At 42.1% G+C, this 21,031-nt stretch overlaps 1 protein-coding gene across 5 annotated transcripts in view; it reads right to left on the bottom strand.

The window, feature by feature from the left end:
* Window positions 1–7,607: 7,607 nt before the first annotated feature.
* The window catches only part of DGCR2 (DiGeorge syndrome critical region gene 2), a 67,780-nt gene continuing 54,356 nt past the window's right edge, over window positions 7,608–21,031 (bottom strand). For all 5 annotated transcript variants that reach the window (XM_067539923.1, XM_067539924.1, XM_067539925.1 and 2 more), the window contains 3 exons: window positions 16,091–16,243; window positions 14,061–14,297; window positions 7,608–12,363 (listed from right to left, as the gene is read on the bottom strand). In XM_067539923.1, coding sequence (XP_067396024.1) covers window positions 12,122–12,363; window positions 14,061–14,297; window positions 16,091–16,243 — 632 coding nt within the window. In that variant the 3' untranslated portion in view covers window positions 7,608–12,121. The remainder of the gene's footprint in view (window positions 12,364–14,060; window positions 14,298–16,090; window positions 16,244–21,031) is intronic.

Here is a 21,031-nt window from a genome sequence, read left to right as displayed (position 1 = left end):
TTCACTCCTCAGCTCTGCTGCCGCAGTCTATCCTAGACAGACAAGGCCACAACAGGCACTCGCCACACGTTCCTCCCGCAGCTGGTTTTGTATTTTCTGAGGTGCTATGGAGTTAGTGCCCAAACCCCACGACTTTCTCCTCCCACCCAGGAGCACTTTAAGCAGGTAACACGAAGCTAAATGAAGACACGACAGGAGGTGCATTTCCTGCGACAGCGCCTGGTTGTAAAGTTGAACAGCCGTCTCTCCTGTGTGAGTCTTGCCCCCACCCGCACAAACACACCACGCACGCGACATTCGTGACCGGCACTGCAGAAGCCTGGGCAGTGCCTGCTGCGATGTGAACACACTTGCATGTGCATTTGATCGTGCCATTTAGACAGCTTCCTGTCAACGTGTGACACGGCGGTAGTGACACATCCTGCAGCGAGGCAGCCATGTCTTTCGCTTTCAAAGGGCCCAGGCATCACAAGGAGATGTTCTCCACTGAAATGCCTCAATAAAAGAAATAAGAGAACACGCCCCGGAGGTAAATATTTACACAGCAGCTCCTTGAATGGTGATTACGTTTCCATTTGGGTTCAAGCCAATCTCCAACTAGGAGAGACCAGGCTGAGACCTGTTAGGGAGCTGGGACAGATTATCCCTTCCTCTGAAACATCTGGTACTAGCCACTGTCAGACACTGGACGTTGGACCAGACGGGCCTTGGTGATGATCCAGTATGACAAGTCCGATACCTTTTACTGGACCAGCACTCAACAGCCTAGCTCAGTAGCTCTCACATTTCCTTTTTCAGGGGGCTGCAATAAAGAGGGGACGTTTGTACTATAGCAAGTTGCTGAGCCACTAAGTTTTGTGCATAGTCCAATTTCAATAGGACCAATTTGCTGTTGCCTAAAACAATATTGCTTCAGACCGGAAGATGTTGAGTCTGAAGTAGCAACATTTTAAGTGTCAATGTAACTGTGCCAACTGCAGAGGGCCTGTGGTTCTGTAACTCATAGCAGGCCTGACAACTCACCACACCTAACACACAGCAGTGCTAATATTTAGCAAACATGAATGTTGTGCAGAGTGTCTAGTGAAAAATTTTTGTTGGACTGGTCACCACAGGTCAGACATATACAGATGTTAATTGACAAGCATGTCTCTCCCCTGCAACAAAAGAATGTAGAAGGACGTGTCGCCTTGGAATCTGTTGTGAAGCAAATACCATGAAACCAACACAAAGGATGCTTCAGCTGCATCTTAAGTCCACAGAAGAACAAGTTTCAGGACGATGAGAACACAGCATGGCAGCAGCTCATGGGAGCACAAAGGGCGGGGAGAAGAACTTTATCTGGGGATACACGTCAAAACACCACCATCCAAAGGGTTAGTGGACTAAAGAGGAAGGAGAGAGAATCCCTTTGTTACCCACAACTTCCGGGACAAAGACTTTTAAGCAGTGGATCCCCAACCACGGGGGCTGGTGATGCTGAGAAGTAGCGGTGGGTGAGAAAACTGCATTAGGCAAAGCTTGGAGCCTGCTACATTTACACGTAATTACTAATTGTGTAGAAGCGTGTTCTACTTTGTAACCATTTTCTGTGTCTATTATCTTGGCTTGGTATCATGTCAGTCTCTGTTCTCTGTCAATAAACTCCCCTCCCTGCTGTTATAATAAAGTGAGGGGGCCATGGCTTTGGAGACAGTGGGCTTGATAACTCCTGTGCGTGGGCAGTCCAGGTGGTCCAGGAAGCGGAGGCACCAAGAGTCAGCTGCAAGGCAAGGAGAGAATGGCAGGGTCCTGAGAAGTTTGATTTAACAGCAAGTCTGACTCAGAGACTGCAGCCGGAACAGATTGTGCCTGCTGCTGCTGCCCTCTGGAGGCAGATACCTGCATGGCAGGAGCTCTCCATGGTACTGAAATTGACTGAGGGAGGAAATGGAGCAGCTGGGAGATACTGTTAGACAGTGGATGATTCCCCGCAGTCAGTGAGCACAAACGTGTGTGTGTGTGTGTGTGTGTGTGTGTGTGTGTGTGTGTGTGTGTTGGGGGCGGGGTTCTGGAATTACCCCTGCCAACTGGTTTTGAGACAGAGGAAATAGTGCAGGATTCTGATGGCTGAGACATAAGCTGATTTCATAGTGGGGTGGGGTGGGCGGGGAATCAAATGTTTCAGTGAAATGGGCGCAGCATAGTCCAGATCCTTGGCTGCTGTAAATCTGCCTGGCCCCATGGAAGTCAGCAAAGGTCTGATGCTTTACACTAGCTGGGGATCTGGCCCATCATGCTAAGTGGTGAATCTGGAGGACAATTTTTAACCCTTGAAATGGCTCCACTAAGATAAAGCAAGTTTGAACACCGCACGGTTCTGTCACTATAATGTCAATGAAGAGGGAAGGGGAAATGGAAAGCAGCAGCAGCAGCCTTTGTTCACATTAGACACACTTGTACACTCATGAAGAGCAAGAACTCTCCTCTGTAGGATGCTTTTAACTTTAGTTTAACTGTTAGACACCTTTCCCCCCTCTTCTTTACTAATACATTCTAGCTCTATTTATCAGCTCTCAGACCCTGCGTGACCATTTTCTTGTCACGCACTCACAAATAAAAGCAGCATGCTCTGAAGGACAGAAAGAAGGTATCACCAGGAAGACCATTACTGAGGCATAGCTGCATAAATGCAGTTTTTCCATTCTGAAGACAGGCTCTGGTTGGAGAGGACAAGGTTTTAGTCTGCGGCAAGGACAGGATTCTATGGATGGATCCTGGAAAGAGACTCTACCAGCAGTGACCAACATATAGGAATGAAGCAAGTGGAGATCTGGGGGATAAAACTGACCTCTGCTGAACTATATCCACAAAAGGTGAGAAGCAAAATTTGTCATTAGACCCCTCCCATCAGAGACCTAGAACTTCAATAAAATGTAATAAGCTTTACATACACAACATACTAGACAGTGCTTTTCTCATTCAAGGACACCCCAAAGGACTTCATGGGGGGTGCGGGGGAGAACTTACAGCATGTTAAAGTGAGAGAAATCCACTGAAACAATTAATAAAAATGTATCTTAAAGTTTAAAAAGAGGACCTGCTCTCTGAATTCAAGGGACTATAGGATACACTTCATAATCAGATGAGCAACTTTTTATGTTGTTTTGTACTATATTTTCAAGGTGTAATTCACTAGCTCCTTAGGCATCTATTGTACCTGTAAAAACAACGAGAGTCCTGTAGAACTTTAAAGACTAACAAATTTAATTTCTGCAGGCATAAGCTTTCGTGGGCTGCAACCCACTTCATCAGATGCATGAAATAGAAATCAGATAGGGGTACATATATACACCCAAGGGTAAGGAACAACAATGGGGAGGATAGGTGTAAACAAAGTCCATTCAGTTAGAGTAGATGAGGCCTATTCACAACCATTGATTAGACGGTGAGACTGTGTGAACAGTGACAATTACTTCTTGTAATGAGATAACCATTCTGTTGATTCTGGACACTTTATGATTAGTGTGGATACCAATGAGACATGGTACGCCCGATTTGAAGATTGCTAAGGTTAAATGTGCAAGGTTTTCTATAAATATACTAGTTAGATACAAAGTCTAAAATTAACTACAATACATCATACTCACTAAGCCTGGAGAACTAAGTAGTTACTCAGAAGGCTGTATACAGGAACAGCTTTCTTCAGGGGCCCTGCCAGGGAGTCAGTGGATCCTCTGGCCCAACCGGCAGCACCTCCTGTGGAGTCAGGTGTTGATGGAGCGCCCCCCTTTGTCTAACTGGTGACTACTTCTACCCTTCCATAAACAACCTTCACTTAATTATCTCTCTCCCATTATCATATATACTAATTACCTGCATTGGGTTTCCACCCTTAACTACATTCCATTCTCACCATAATAATTGGGGTCGTCAAAACAACATCTGGTGATAGGAGGGGTGGAGTAAAAGTATGCCCCTTGGCAATAAAACAGTGTACCACAGACGTTCATGGATAACTTCTTGTTCACATCACCATTATCTGTGCGCAGCTGCAAGCATACAGTATCTGTATGTTGTCTTATTATGTGCCGTGCTATGCAGAAACTGAGACATCTGTAAGGTTATTCAGTCTCTGCCAACTGGAAGATGTCATGCTACAGGGGTCAGAACAGCCAAGCAAGCAACTGAAGCTATGCTAGGTCTGTAGGACAGTGGTCAAGCAACTCAAATTGGAATGTGTTGGAGGCTCAATACAAGTCCCTGTTCAGACCCAGTCTGATTGTGTCAAGTTTGCATATGAGTTCCAGCTCTGGAGTTCTCACTGAAGTCTGGTTTTGAAGTTTTTTTTGTAGAAGAATGGCAACTTTCAAGTCAGCTACAGAGTGTCCTGGGAGATTGCACCTGTGTAATTCTGAGCTCTGCTTTGGAAAAGCAGGGCTTGTGTGCTCACTGCCCCAAGAACAACAAGAGAGTGGCAGCCTCTTTATTTACTCCCCAAATGTCTCCAACTTCTGTTGACAATACTAAAGAGGAAGCCTCCTTACAAAAAAGGGGAATCCAGTATATCACTGATAAAGGCCACAGAACAGAAAGTCTCCAATGTGTCCAGATATCTAAGCCTAGGCAGTCCAAGAGAAACAGTTCAGAAGTATGGTAGTACTGCCCCAGTGAACATTGCTGGATAGGGACAGATCTGCATGTGTCGTCTTCTTTTACTGCGCCATTAGGAAATTATTGATGCAACAGGCCCACACTCAGGGCTTTTCAGCAATGGGGGTGGGGGGGAAAGGGCAGCTGTGGCCTAACAAAGCAACAGCAAAGACTCTGATGCCACTAAAGTCTTCACCATCACAGAAATCCAGAAGACAGCACTGACACCATTGGACGGTATGCAGAAGTTACCGGAGATAGCGGGGAGAAAAGCTGCTGGTTTGGGCACCTGAGTAAAAGGGTCAGTGGGGTTTTTAGTTCTCTGACATGTAGGGGAGGCAGCTGGCACTTGAGGAGCAAGCACTTAAATAGTTAATGTTGATGTTTAAATGATAACCAGCTTTCAGAGACCGCAACCCTCCTCAGAGCCCCATGGGCCGTACCTTAGCTCTGGATGTTCTGGTTCTCCAAGGTTTAAGAACAGGTACACTCAGCATCTTGGAAGGGGAGGAGGCTCTGCCCATCAACCTTAACTCTGCATTAACCAAGTTTTTGGGCAATGATTTATGACACAAGTGTTCACAGCACTGCCGGGAACCAAAACTGTCAAAGCAAACACACCTGACAACTGAAACCAACCAGACAAGTCATTGACTTACCCAAATCCCCCTCTTTCAGGGGGCATGAGCAGTACAGCTTCTCGTGGGCTATTTCACGGGATAGGTGGCTTAGAGCTGGATGCTTTCACATCATTATCACACTGTCACAGATCCCCAGGATCTGTGCTATGCCCCAGCTTTTAAAACATTCCCTTGGAGGAACCTCTTCAGTTTGTCAGACGCCCCCCCCCAGCCCCAAGGGTCCCACTCTTCCTTAAGGATAGGCCCCGTAGCCTCCTGTTTCACACTGTACACTCTGCCCGGCAGCTCCAAGGGAGGCAGACTCCCATTCAGAGACTTTCTGTCCTCTTCACAGATCAATGCATCGTGGCATGTACTTGCAGGGACAAAACGGAGTAGGGTTTACTCATCAGCTGGGCACAGCATTGGGAAGTCCCTAGGTTAGCACAGAGAAGCAAAGGTTAAGACCGTTCATATTGGCCAAGCCAAGGCTCCTTTGAGCCATGCTGCTGCAGGAACCATCTTGGTTTCCTGTGTCTGTCCCAAGTGAGAGCTCCCATGTCTCTGTGCGCTCAGCTCTCAACAGCCAGGTGACACCCTTCCCCTTTGTTCTCCAGCTCAGGACCTTTGCTCTGCTTCCTAGCAAGAGGTGGAGATTTCCTTCCCTTGGCTGTTAATCCGCCTAGGGCTTCCATTGCCTTTCCTGAGCCTCCATTGATATGGGTGTTTCAGCCACTCCTGATTCACCCCGTTCACACCACCCCAGGCAGCTATGTGACCCAACACCTCATGCCTCCCACTCCGCCTCCAAAGCAGCTTTTATCCCTTTACAATCTGTGCATAGCAACGCAAAGCACAGAGGGAAACTGAGGCACAAATATTACCGAAATTCCCACCCTGGTCATACCCACACATGCCTATGTCAGACAAAATGGAAATGTGGGGAGGAAGGGCCAGGCTTTCTGATTCCATGGAGTCCAGCACACCTCAGCCATTCAAGATGCGCTGGAGCAAAGCTGTTACAGCCCCTGCTATATAAACAGCATTGACCTCTCTCCAAACAGATTCCAGTCTTGGGTCGAGAGATAGCACAGGAGTGAGAACCGACATTCAGCTTCCAGCCAGAAGCTCTGGCTACCCAGTCCCAGCTTGGCTTCTCAACAGGGTTCTTCAGATTTTGGTGGGTTACTGAGGTGACCCTTAGGCCCTGGATTTGGGGGGGGGGGGCGCGCGCGAGGCAGATGCTTTAAATTTTCCAGTTTTTATTAACAAATTACAAAAAGGCAGGAAATCAGTAAGAACTAAAACCAAGGGGAGCAGGCTGGGGGAAGGCAGGGGATACCTGGGTCCACCTAGCCCAGTATCTTGTCTTCCGACAGCGGCCAATGTCAGGCACTTCAGAGAGAATGAACAGAACAGGTAATCAAGTGATCCATCCTGGCAAACAGTAGCTGCTGCTGGGTAGCCCAGAGACCTGATCCTACAAGAACAAACTCGCTGAGATATGGGGAGAAGGGCATGGAATGGATTGCAAGGTTAGCTGATGGGTTCAAGAGTTATGCAGTAGGGGGCCCACTTTGATTTATCCAGATGTCATGCAAAAGCTTTACATTCATTAATAAGCAAAATGTCTCCATATTTGCTCAGCTCACCCAGGTAGGACTGAGTAAATATCGGTTAGCATGTCTTATCTACAGAAGTCTAGATCCAAGTAGCATTTCAAATACCACTTGGCCAACAGATGACAATTAGGGGGTCTAAAAACAGGTTTAATTAAATTTAAAACCTAATTAACTTTCAGTGCAGTCTCTTTACTGAGCACTGTGGAAAGATCCATACACTTTGTTCCCAGCACCTCTCAGAGAACTGAATGTTCTCATGCAAAGAGACGGCAACCTATATTACCATTGGTGCTGGCTCTATAAATTCTATGCCTCACCTGTCCCAATGCATTGTGGGTAAGTAGTCATCCTCATTGATTTGTCACACTAACAATGGCAGGATTGGGCATGTAACTGACTAAATTACTTGCTTTAACCCACAGACTGTAATGGAACAGCATTTTACAAAGCCAGGGCAGCAACGATGGGCTAGGTTTTTGTCTCAATTGGATTAGTTCAGGGACAGAAACAAGGTCATTTCTCCACAGAAATGGCATCAATGGATCTATAATGATAGTAGTTAGTATTATCAAAACTCAGTCAAGGGGACTTCCATGAAGCTACACATAGCGTATAAGTTAAGCATGTGCAGAAGACTTTGCAAGATCAGGGTTTAAGAGTGTGATTTGACCAAGGGATCCTTTACCGTTAAGAACAGAGCTGACTCAAATAATACCATAACATTAACAGACCATTTCTCTTACAGAACACCGTTTATTTGGCATTTGGATGAAATGTTTCTCACAGCATCTTGAGGAAATAAAGATTTAGTGCCAACTCCAAAGAAGAAATGAAAACATAAAAACATAAAATGTCACAGGGACAGAATTATTACAGCATCAAATTTCATTTCTACATGGTATTTCATGGAATATCAAAATCTTTTATACACTGCCACAGTTAAATTCAGTCACAAATCAACTACACAGGAGGAGTTTGCAAATGCAGCCGTGGCTGAATGTATTTTTCAAGAATAGGTAAAAAGCCGTGTCTCATTCTCTCTCTGCCTCCCAGGCATACAAACGTCTGGCATTCAGATTACAATACGTGATGAAAGTGGCTGAGAGGGCAGCATGTTTCTTCTAGAACCACCTCCACCACACTATGCTTTGCAAGGTGCACAATACTGCAAAAATAAAACTTACTTTGTACCTCAGCAACTCCTTGATCCAGTATATTGCTGTGGAAAGCAGATCTTATTAATTCATTTATCTCAACTGAAAGTAATCCAATATTTTATTCGGAATGGGATCAAATGTCAGAATCCAAATGCATGGGCTGCTACTGATTCATGTTCACTATCTCTGCAAGCTGTAATTTAAGGGTTTAGCCTCCAATCAAGAGGGCTTTAAAGGGAAATTTCCATGTAAAGCAAAAGCATTGGATAACTTTCCCTTCCCCCAACTACTTAATGGGAAAGCAGATTTTCTAAAGAAAGACAAGCTATGCTTAATACATAAAACTTTAGTGCTTTGCCACGGAGATCCACCACGAAAGGGAAGAACACTTACAGCTTTCCAAACTCACTGTGTGTGCAGGAATTCATTGAAGAAAACCCTCAAAATGCCTTTATAGCTTTGGGTGGAGAAGGACAGCAGCTTAAAGATCATCAAATGACGACTGAAAAAATTGAAGAGCTCAGTACTACAATCCTTACACAGGCAAACTCCCAGGGACTTCAACGGGGAAACTGCCTGAGCAAGGGCCCCATGATTAGGACTTCAAAAAGAATGTTAAAATCCATTTAGCTTTCTGAAATTACCATATGCTATTAATTCACCTAGTAGAAAACCAGACACTGCTGTGAGAATACATGTGCATGTACAGTTGATAACATTGATACAAGTGGATATCTAAACTGTTCTTGGATGAACAGCAAAAACCGTAACAATATGGCACCACATTTTGTTGTAGGGGAGGAAAATCTGAGGAAGAGTATTTTGTACGAAGCCACAATGGAGCACATTAGCTCTAGATGGAACAGTCTGGGAACCTTGCAAAATTAACTGCAATGAACAATATTCAAAATGGGAGAGAAGTGCACATTTTTCACTTACTTGCGCTGCCAGGAATGATGAAGTAACAGGAATCTTTTCAACCCACTCCATCATGCTTGGAGAAGGGTTCAAGATACACCACTATTCTTTATAACAACAACCAGAGGAGTGTGGTGATAAGGAATCAATGTGCAAAACAAATGTTAACTCCAAAGAAATAATCAACCCATAAGCATTAAGAGGAAGGGTTTCCTAGGTTGAGCACCAGTGTCTTTTGAATTGGTGTTCATAACAGGAGCTTCACACCAGCCATCCTTCCAGTGGCAAGGAAGTTCTGATGAGAAACTAACTCTTCCCCAGTTGGTCCTGAAGTCTTGGTAGAAAAGACATTTTCATCTACAAAGGATCTTATTCCAAGATGGAGCATTATATATGAAAAACGCTACAGTGATATAGTAAAAGGGAAATATGCCCATTTTATTGCCAAATTAGATGCTCATGGAGAGGTAAACAAGATCTGTACTGAGTGACCTGCTCTGTCCAAGGCAGAATTTTCCCTTGTTTACTGTTAATCTTAACAACAACAGGGAAAAGCTGTAGCCTTTACTCCACCACTGAAGTGGGAATAGGTCAGAAGCTACAAAAAATATTACACTCAGGGTTCTACAGAAAAGAATCTGTATTTGGAATAATTATAACCATGAGCCAACAAAACCGAGTTGCAACAAAGCTTATTTTCAGATAAATTTACCACAGAGAAACATGTGAAAGTAAAAATTAACTGAGGTCAGATTCACGCAGTCTTGTGAGACATGTGAGGTAAGGTATCTGTTCACCTCAGCCATGAAAACAGAGAATTAGAAGAGACAAAAACAAGCCTAAAGGCCTTTCATTATTGCACTAGGAAGCTATACAGAATGAATATTCCACCTGGCTTTAAAGAAATTAAAAGAAAGAAGTTTGCTTTTCAGCAGTGCTAACAAAATCCTTTCCACAACAGTTTGGAGTAGTAGAGAATTTGTATCCTTACCAAATGAACTATACTCTGACCTACCACATAGTGTAGCCAACTTTATAGAAATGTTAACTTTGCAAGCCTGGGAGACAAATTCAGATCCCACTGCTTAGCTTTACCTAGTTTGATGCAGCACAAAGGGTACCATCTACAGCATGTATTTATTATCGTCACCCAGAAACACACACGCACTCGTACATATAAAACTAAAGAAAAACCAGTACACACAATGTATAAAACATATGAATGTGCTCCAAAAGTGCACAAAACCCGCTTTATTTTCATACTTCAGAAATGCTTGATATAGTCATAAGCTCTATGCATGGCTCTGACTACTGCGAGGGTAGGATACTGCTATACCCTCCCCTTTACTGGACCAGGACTCAAATTCAGAGAAGGAACTGGCAGTGCATCAACTGAGTGGAGAACTGTTCCACTCATTTTATGCCACTCATTTTAAAACAGATTGTAAGTTAGATGGTGAATGGTAACAGGCCATGTTTACAAGATTCCCCAAGTGGAGGGGCTTTTCTAACCATGTTTCCTAATGCATTCATGCCTGCATTAGCAGCACATGTTAGAGTTATGTTTTACACTCCAAGGGGTTTAAGATTGTTAGCAAGTGCCTGAATTTCAAGAGACACTAAATACAATCTAGGTGATGAAAATCAGGTTGTGTGTGCAAACAGGTTGAACTATCAATACCATCCTCCAAACAGAGTATGGCAGACAGCAAGATATCAAATAGAAAGTAGCAGCATTTACAACAGGAGGAAAGAGCCAGCTGCACTGGGAAAGCACATTGCAGGGTTAGGATCCAATTAATCAATCCTGTACGATTTCTCTGTAACTAGCAAAATAAACCAAAACAGTACAATACACCTCCCATGCAGTGCTTTCTTCCTGTCCCTCTAGGCTTGCTACCTTTCATAAGGCACAGGACAACACTCATGAGAAGTATTCAATACAAATTCCTTACATGACTAACTTGATCTGCTCTGATTGTGGGGACTGCTACAGTACGTCAGAGACAATCAAATGCATGAAAGATGGGGAAGGGGGGAAAGGAAATCCCGTGTACATTAAAATCCCACTTCATTTTGAGAACATTAACTAAAAAAAATATTCAGTATTCATAAAATCCAAGCCAACAGAATCTATCTTTGCCTAGTTTGAAAGTTGAGTTTAGTGAGTGATTAACTTGTATACTATAAAATGAGGTTCATGTCAGTTTTGCTAATTTAAATGAAGCTAGATTTAATGGAAAGGGATGATTTAAAGATATAACGCAGTGAAACAAATTGCTCAAATGATTGATACTTCAATTAGGGAGCTAATCCCCTCCCCATCTCTTCCCCAAAGCACTACTCATGTACTGTGCTTCTACTAAAGAGATGCCAGTATTATAAAGACACATTCTTGTTTACGGATCAGAAGTTTACCTGTCACAGTACAAGATTTGCACCTAGAGATAAATAAGCTGTAACTGCAAATCCGAGTTGTTGTTTTCAGTACCCATTTCCATAAAAAGCAGAAGAAATCAAATGTTATGCAGATCCTTCTCATTCTCCAGTCTCTCTGATGTTTGGAGGCAGGGGGGCAGTGACAGGGAGACCAAATACACACACACTTCACACTGTATACCTCTTCAGCTTGTGTTTTAGTTCCTCCGTGTTCTTGTTTCTGTAAAACACAGCCACCCAATCCCCAGAAGTTCAACACCCTGAGTGTAGCACTGGAGTACAAGAGACAGCAGCAGATTACATGGCAACTGCCCCTTCTCCTCTTTTCTTGTCTGTATCCTCTTCCTGGATCCCATGGTATTTGAATTCAAACAAGCTTTTTTCTGATGTTAATTTTTGTTTCCTCTCTGTGATTAAAAAAACAAAAAAGCTACCCATGTTTTTCCTGTTTAGAAGAAGTCAAAGAAAATTCTCCATACCTTCTTTTCCATAGCCAGTCGGAAAAAAAGTACAGGTTCCACAATCCATATTTACAGAACAAACCAATTAGTGAATGGATAATCACAGCCAAAAACGAGAGGCACAATCCTATAGCAGAACATAAAAGCAGGGTGTTCAAAATCAAAGTGGAGCTTCCTTCTGAAGTTCACCCCATGGATTAGTGTTTGCCCATTCAGCTGTGTGCAAACAGTTGCTCGTATTATTTCTGGCCGGCAGCAAGCGTTTTATTCCTTTATACAATGGTATTGAGAGAACAGTGACTGTGGCGACTTCCTGCAAGAGTTTCTGCCGGTGTGTTTTCACTGAGGGGCGTGTCGGGAGGTACAAGGAAGGTGCTACTATCTGCAGAGTCTTCCAGCTCTACTGGAGAAGGGCCAACTGAGGGAGGATGAGATTCTTCTGTGAGCCGTGGTGATATGTCACTGTTTCCTAGTGATGGCTGACTGCTCTGCACTGTCTGGGAGAGAATGCCATCTGCAAGGGAGAAAGGCAAGAAGAATCAGAAAGCTCTGGCCTATCAGTGTGCACTCTGGCTAGTTATTCTATAAAGAAGTTGCATTTAAATTTGTACTATTGTCATATGAGGTACTTACTCTTCACACCTAACCCCAGAAAGACCAATCAAGTGACTGGTACACATTGCAGAGGTTAAATCTAGCTAGTTAGTCCAAATAGACAATATTTGGTATAAGCAATAACAGGACAGGATGGGACTCATTAGCCAATTCATATACCTTGGCTGTGCAGAACTTCATGAATGTGCACTTAAAAAAAAAAAAAAAAAAAAAGAAGAAAGTAAGGGCTTGGAATATAAATGCCACTACTGTATTACTAAAACATTTCAGTCTAATTTACTCCGCAGTTTTTGTAGGTTATTCAACTAAAGACATTTGAAAGACATGCCAGTTTCACATTTCTAATTAGTTTTACTTTCAAGGTTCTCAAGCACCAAAAGTGCTGTAATGATTTGGTTAAGAATTATTATAGGGAAATGTTTAAAGTTACACAAACTGTTTTCACTGAAACTATTTTTGTTTTGAAAATTCATAAAAACTTCTGATGGACTGATAGTTTTTGAAAAACTAAAATTTGAGGTCAGTATCTCTTAAAACATGAACCCTAAATGCCACTTTGCTTTTCCTTGATGCCAATACTGGCTTTTATAACCTCACTGGCTCAAAATTCAGGGTACAGAGACACTGATGCATTTAAGTCTCCCTGATCTAGGTAGTTTTGTTTGGATGCATTCTTCATTTGGCTGTCATTAACATATGCACACTTCAAGAATTTCAGGATAGCAAGAGCACAAGCAAAAGAGACGGTAACTTCAACAAAGTAACTGCATATATATGTATAGCTGGGTTACATTTTAAAAAATCCAACACCAAAACAAAATAAAAAAAATTCTATGAAAAGCTTACAACACATTGAAGGTGTGCATCAATTTTATTTTTTTTAAACTTCAAAATACCTTCAGGTGCCTATAATCTTGGTATCAAGAGTACTGAAGTATAACAGTGGCCTACAGTTACTTTTTTGTTTTATAAAAGTTCATGCTTCATCTCAGCTCAGGATATAATACAATAATTAAGTATCAACTTGTAGTTGACCACGTACAACAAATAAAGAACTAACCCAACAATTAAACAAAAACACAACCGTCATCAGACACAGGTGAGCTGTACACTGACGGTGGGCTTTGTCAGGCCTGGAAGATACAAATTCCAGCTTTAAGAACCCTCTTGTTGTGATTGCTCCACCAGCATAAACCAAATTTACCTATCAAGAGACTGTTCACTTTCCTGCCTTTGCTGACTCCAGCTGCTGTAAGTTAGGTTTCCTTCATGACATTTTAGTCAAACTTTAAATAGGTCTAAAAGCGAAGACAAATGTGCAGGACTGACACAAATACTGATTTAGAGGCCCAGAGAACTTTAGTGTTAAGAGTAAAATTACGATAGAACAAGACTTGTATTAAAACATTTACCACAAAAAGTGAAAGATTAGATTCTGAAATATATCATTGCTCTTCCGTCGTAGAATCCCTAACATTTGCATATTGCAGTTTAGATTATCTTTCCTTTAAAGCAGAACATAAAAGGACTGGAGTGTTCCTAATAAAGATACTTGTTAGCAAGCTGGTAAAATTGTCAAAACTCCTGCCCACGTACCTGGAGTAGAGCAAAGGATACTGTCTGGATTGATGGAAGCCTCATAGGGAGGAGGTGGGTCATCAGGATGCTGAATATCCGGGTATTTGTAAGCTGTATAGGGTGGCGGGGGGTCATGGAAATGAAATGCCCCACCTTCTCCATCATCTGAAAGATGCAGTGGAGTGAGGCCAGTTCCAAACCCATCTGGACCATAATCAAAACCAGGCATCCTGCGGCCCAAGTTAAAATGATGCACTGTTTAAAAGAATAAAATATGAGAAAATGCATGGCTTTATCCCATTCCCTCTCCCTCCAGACTAAAGCCCAGCTCTGCACCTTCTTCCTTTCTGTCCCTTAGTCACAAAATCCCCCCTAAAACCATACATCTACCTCATTCAAATTCACCCTAAAAACCATACGGCTACTGTCATGCCTCAAAGTGAACCACCCAGATACAGATGTAAACCTAAGCAAATCACCACTTAATATTTATCTAACATCACCCAAGGCCACTCTCTCCCCACTTGTTTGCTCTCACCCTCACCCATGTCATTGCTAAATTCTAGATTGTAAAGTTCTTTAAGATCCGAATCTTGTTTATTTGTTCTACAAGGTGCCCAAGCAGCCCTTTGGTCATGGTACTAATACATGTTCTTACCAGTGATCTTCCCTCAACGGATAGATAAAGAGAAGGACGTTTGAATACTTGATCAGAGTACCATGTCAAACAAGGGCTTTAGTCTACTTGCTCACATGATAATTAGGCTCATTAACTAACCTTCCTAATCAATTAGAGAACGAGAAACAAGACTGGCATCAGTACAAGATTTTTGGAAAGATCAGATGTGCCTCACTCCAAATAAAATCAGGACAATTAGAGCCAGTATGCACAGAGGCATTCAGATACAGCCACTGACCATGGCCAGACTCATTTCCACTTGTAATTCTATTACTAAGAGCTTGTCTACATAGGGAATTCATGGGGAAGTGAGCGTGCAATAGCTAGGCTGTCAATTGAAAGCATAAAGCTATCCCACACTCTCTCCATGTGGACACTTGTGTTCCACACTAGGAGTGCCTTTGTGCAGTTTAGGGCTATGTCTACAACAGACAGTTCACAGCTGTACCACACATCCGCGCTGCTGTAAGATCTCTAGTGCAGCCGCTCTAAGCCGAAAGGAGAGCGCTCTCCTGTCCACATAATTAATCCACCCCAATGAGCAGTGGTAACTATGTCAGTGGGAGAAGCTCTCCTGCTGACATAGCACTATCCACACCGGCACTTATGTCGCTCAGGGAGGTGGTTTATTCATACCCCATGAGCAACGTAAGTTATACTGACATAAATGGTAGTGTAGACATAGCCTAGGTTAACCCACTCCGGAAGCATGCATATATAACTAAGCTAAAACTGCAATGTCGGAAAGGCAATATCTTTTATTGGACCAACTTCTGTTGGTGAGAGACAAGCTTACACAGAGCTCTTCTTCAGGGCTGGGAAATGTACTGTGTCACAGCTAAGTATAAGGTGGAACCGATTATTTAGTATAAGTAGTTAACACATTTTTCAAGGGACCACACAAGGTGAAGGGGACAGTTAACACCTCTTTCCAGTCATAGAGAGGCAGTTTGAGTGGGTTACAGATTGTTGAAATGAGCTATAAATCAAGTGTCTCTCTTGAGTCCATGTTTAGTACCTAGCAAAGTTATGAATTTAAGCTCCAGGCTTGTCTGTGGTTGAGTAAAGGGATGAGGGTCCCAGAGCCCAGGCTCCAGTCCAAGGGCCCACACTGCATTTTACAGCCCCACAATCCCATGTCAGCTGACACAGGCCACCTGCTGGTGTTTAACTGCAGTGCAGACATACCCTTTGAGTACGTTTCCCAAACCTGAAGTAGAGATCTGCGTAAGCTCAAAAGCTTGTCTCTCTTACCAAGAGAAGTTGGTCCAATAAAAGATATTACCTTACCCACATTTGTCTCTCTAATATTCTGGGATCAACATGGCTACAACAATACTGCCTAAAACTGCAGTTAAAGACTACTTACAATTTACTCCAATCAAAGACTCAATGCGCTCTCTGCGTCTCTGGCGCAGACGGTGGACCATGAAGAGCAGCAGAGATAAGATAAGGAAGGAGGAGATGCAACTCACTATCAGACGCATTCCACTTGCCATCGAGTCAAATAAACTGTTGCCATCTGTTATGTGAATTAAGTTTTAAAAAAAATTATTACTTTGACCAAAAGTTCTTTTTTTTTAAATTTTCTTTCAATACTGGGGAGGCATGAACATAGAATGAAGATTAATAACTAGATTTTAAACTCATCTATATTTTAAAAATGCAGAAAATTGTACATTAAAAAGTCATTAGGAAATCTATCCATCCATTGTAATGAATCTGGATTCCCTTAAAATTTGTTAACCAGCACTGCGGAACCAAGTGCTTAAGACTCCACACTAACATCTTGCATGAGACGGAACGGGAAAAAGCAGAAATTTAAGAGCGTTTCAGATACTCATCTTTGTTTGCTCCAGATAGTCAATAGAGCTGTGCTCCAAGAGACTAAAGACAGTCTGATGGTTAAGGCAAAGGCCTGAGAATTAGGAGATCTGGGCTCTATTCCCAGCTCTACCAGAACCTTCATTTCTGATCTTGAACAAGTCACTAAGCTTTTGCATTTCAATTTATCCATCTGTATAAATGGGAATGTTTTACATATCAGCTAGGGGTGATCATCATCATCAGACTCTGCATTTATATACTGGTAGTGCTTTTCATCTGCAGCTCTCCAAGTGCTTCAAAATGATAGGTCAACATCATTATCCTTATTTAAGAAGTAAGAAAATTGATGGAATGAGGAAGAAAGAAATTTGTCCAAGGTCACGCTGTGAGCCAATGGCAGATTCAAGAAAAAAACCAGATGTCTAGACTCCTAGCTCTATGCCAGATCTACTAATTCCAGAGCCTTGGACCTGCTGTTGAGAAAGTATCCATCTTCTTCAAATAGCATGCACTAGAAGTGGTTATTATTTGTATCATAAATGGTAAGAATCATCATATTTAAGTGGAGGATACACATGCAAGTATTTTGTATGAAAATACACACAGAAATGGCCAAATCCTGGCCCCTCACATAAATCCTGTCTTAAAGACCTTTGAATAGAGAAACACCCACAGCATTAGGAAGGGATAGAGGCAGGACATGTAGCATTTGTCCAGTTTGGTCACAGCAGTTACTGAAAATCACAGTCTCTACTAACTACAAACTCAAGTGTGCATACTTCTCCCACTCCCAGAAGTTTATAGCCACTGGATCAATGCAGCTCTCAGATCCACTAGCCACTACCCAGCCCACTCAACTCAGACCATGTCTCTCTCCCATACGCCTTCTCCTTGTCAGTTACAGCAGAGCTAGGAGAATCCATTTACAGGAAGAGGATAATTAAAAAGAAGGCCTGCATGAAAAGAAAAACTGCAAACCTGTTACAAGTGCAAACAAATATGACAAAACATCACCTTTAACTAATTCTTTGTTAAATCCCATGTTTAGCTGGCTAATCACTTACTGCATAAGTTTCATCTTTGAATTGCCACCATATTTTATGTTAAAGATAGAAAGGTTTTTTTAAGTGTTGAGACTATGCAGAAATCTGGTAAGTAAACGGTTTCAAATCCCAAATCAGTGGTAGGTTAGGTTGTTCATCTGATAACGTACCATCCATATTCTTATTAGATACCACTCCACAGAAAGCCATATACCATAATCCTCTGCCAAAAAGGACTGGTATAAAAAGTAAAACCTCTGTATGCCATAAAATCTTCTCCAATGTTACCACAGAATGGTAGTGCTCGACACAGATTGCTTGAACGTTCGAATACAAATTCCTGAACAGTGTGGAGACTGCCTTGCTCCTACTTCCAGCACACATTGGCGCTGACACTACAAATGGCATTATCTGGCTCTAATATGCAGCCTTTTTACATCTTTAAATAGGTTTAAATTTTTAACGGAGTTAGATGTATATACTGAAACTTGACACGGTCACAAATCAAATTATATTCTTATTACAGCTGCTTTAACTTTTAGATTAACTAACTGAAGTTGGAAATAAGTTTTATGTTTCAAAACGTTCAAGACAGGACGCATGGATACCAAAGCTGGCAACAAGTGCTGAACCTAGGCATTTATAAAGCACCTATCACAGCAGAACTTAGATGTTGTACATGAACAAATATTAACAAAATATGCCCAAAAGTGATAGTCATTGCTCCATTTTACTATCACTTCAGCTGTCAGCTTCTACGTTTGCAAGAGTAAAAACTATCCAATAAGTAGGAATGCTCTATCCTACTACTATACTAAACTACTACTTATTGAACTATTTACAGGTACTTAACAAGACAAAGAACGAGATAAGGGGAAGATTGCAGATGAGAAGCTCAGCTGTTCAAGCAACCCTGCCAGGAACTGAAGAGGCGTTGGCAGAGCCCTGTATAGGGGCGCTATGGAAGCACAACTCCAGGGGACTCCACAGCCGACCCTACTGGTACCACTAGGGGAAAACTTTCCAGCGGACTGTGCACACAGCGTGCACACACCTACTTGGAATCGACATGAGCAAGCACTCAAAGAAGAACGTAAGTAACTGTGCTAAGGAATAACATTCAAGATTACTAACTGGGGACTGTCTTCAGTGCTGCTGTTCCTTGGAAGGGCTGCTCTTTTACAGCTGTACATTCCCCAGCTTCTGCATTTTACAGATCACTCACAACAGATTAATAAATTCAGTGTTAAGATTCTATTAGAGACTTACTACCAAGACATTTTTTAAAAGGTCTCTTAAATCTTAGAATCAAACTGTAAAGTGTAACTACTTAACTTTAGAGAATGATATTAACATATAAAAAAACATTTCCTTTAACTCCTCTGCCTACTGTACTCCTATTTGTGATATTATAGTAATAAAACAACTGTCAGATGAGGTTATAGCTGTGAAATATTTTAAATGGGTTTATTTTCAATATGTGTTGAAGATTTAACTCTCCCAACACCGCCTCCAGTGTTTGTACACACACTGCTTCTGTTTCTATAATCTCACAGCTAACACATGATCATCTTATATTTAATTCTTAATAGAGAGCCACCGCATGCCATGGATTTTCATCACTATGTACCCCCATCACATTAGCCAGATGTCTCCCACCTAGCTGTCCAACAACCCTCTACAAATATCCACCCCCTCAAACTGTACTCAAATCCCAGTAACAATATTTGCCTCTCCCTTCAGAAGTTTATGCGCCCCAAGCCACCATTCCCAACCCACATTACTCTGGAGCTGCTGCTGACATTCGAAATATAGTAAAATTTACCTTCAAATAGTTTAACTGCCATTTTACAAAGTGTTTGTATGTTTTTCCTTGGCTTTTTTTGGAAAGGCAATAGGATGAGGCTCTTCAAATTCATTTCCTTCATTTTCTGTCAAAGTCAGGAAGTGAGATGTATCCTATATGAAATCTTCTATTTTGACCAAAAAGCCTTACCAACCTCCTGACTCACTACCCTTAATCCAGGACTATTTTGGTTCCCTAGGCTTAAATCACAAACAGCAACTAAGCAAACATACAAATAATCGTCAGTCACATGCAGGTTTCACAAATTACTTAAATTTGCAGTATTTTAGCTAAATTTATCAACAATAAATCTGGATATAAAGCCTACCTCCCTTGCCTTCTCTTTTTAGGTACTGTGATTTTCTTTCTGCCATTCCCCTAGCTTTCTCATAGACGAAGGTCAGAACAGACCATCATGATCATCTAGTCTGGTCTCCTGCACACTGCAGGCCACAGAACCTCATTCACCCACTCCTGTAGTGGACCTCTAACCGCTAGCTGAGTTACTAAAGTCCTGAAATCATGATTTAAAGACTTCAAGTTACAGAGAATCCACCATTTACACTAGTTAAAAACTTGCAAGTGACCTGTGCCCCATGCTGCAGAGGAAGGCAAAAAACCCCAGACTCTCTACCAATCTGACCTGGGGGAAAATTCCTTACTAACCCCGAATATGGCATTCAGTTAGATGCTGAACATGTGGGCAAGACCCACAAGCCAGAAACCTGGGAAAGAATTCTCTGTAGTAACTCAGAGCCCTCCCCATCTAGTGCCCCATCACCAGCCATTGGAGCATTTTCTCTACTTTCTCTGTAAGAGAACAGCTTTAACCAGCTTCTTCAAACTCCCACTCTCATCCACCATCCTCTCCCATGTTCCCTTCTTTAGCTCGTCACTGCCTCCTATCAACACACATGGCAAAAAATTAACTGGATTTATAAAATGCTCATTTTCACTTACCGAAAGCTGCCTCTTTAACCTATTTTTTTCTGAGTGAACACATTAGCACAACAGCCTTCCTCTTTTTGCTCTCAACCCTGAGTTTGTGGTCATCCCCATCTCACTCTCTCACACATCCACCAACACATTATACTACCTGCTTCCATGTATTCTCTTGCATCTACCACAGCTGCAAATCTTAGCCTATTTCTGGGTGACAGCACCCCTTTTCGTGGTCCTGAAAGGTTTGCCTAGAAATTCAGCCTGCTTCGTCTGGTGAGGGACTCTACCACAAACCAGATCCTAGATAAAAGGTGGCAATGGAAGACATTCTACTCTACTTTTAAAAAGGTATAGAACAAAGGTCTCCAGTTCAGACATTTTATTACTAAACAAATTGCTAGCAAAATATAATAGCTTTCCAGAATTGGAAACAGCAACAGTATCCTATGACTCTGCATCAATTTACAGTCACTACAGAGGCTTCCACACAATCAGCTCTCTACTTCACAGAGATATTAAAAGAAACAGAATACACAGAAAGATATGGGTGGATATGTCTGAACAGATATCACACAAATAAGTTACTTTGTTACACCCAGAGAGAGCAAGTAGAACCATATACATACATCTCTCAGCTGTGGCATTGTAAATG

Source organism: Emydura macquarii, unplaced genomic scaffold (assembly GCF_026122565.2).
Source record: "Emydura macquarii macquarii isolate MOO-44397 ecotype Brisbane River unplaced genomic scaffold, CSIRO-AGI_Emac_v2 contig_554, whole genome shotgun sequence".
In the NCBI taxonomy this organism is placed as follows: Eukaryota; Metazoa; Chordata; order Testudines; family Chelidae; genus Emydura; species Emydura macquarii.
Note: the sequence above shows the minus strand (reverse complement) of the source record. Positions and strands in the feature narration are given on the sequence as shown.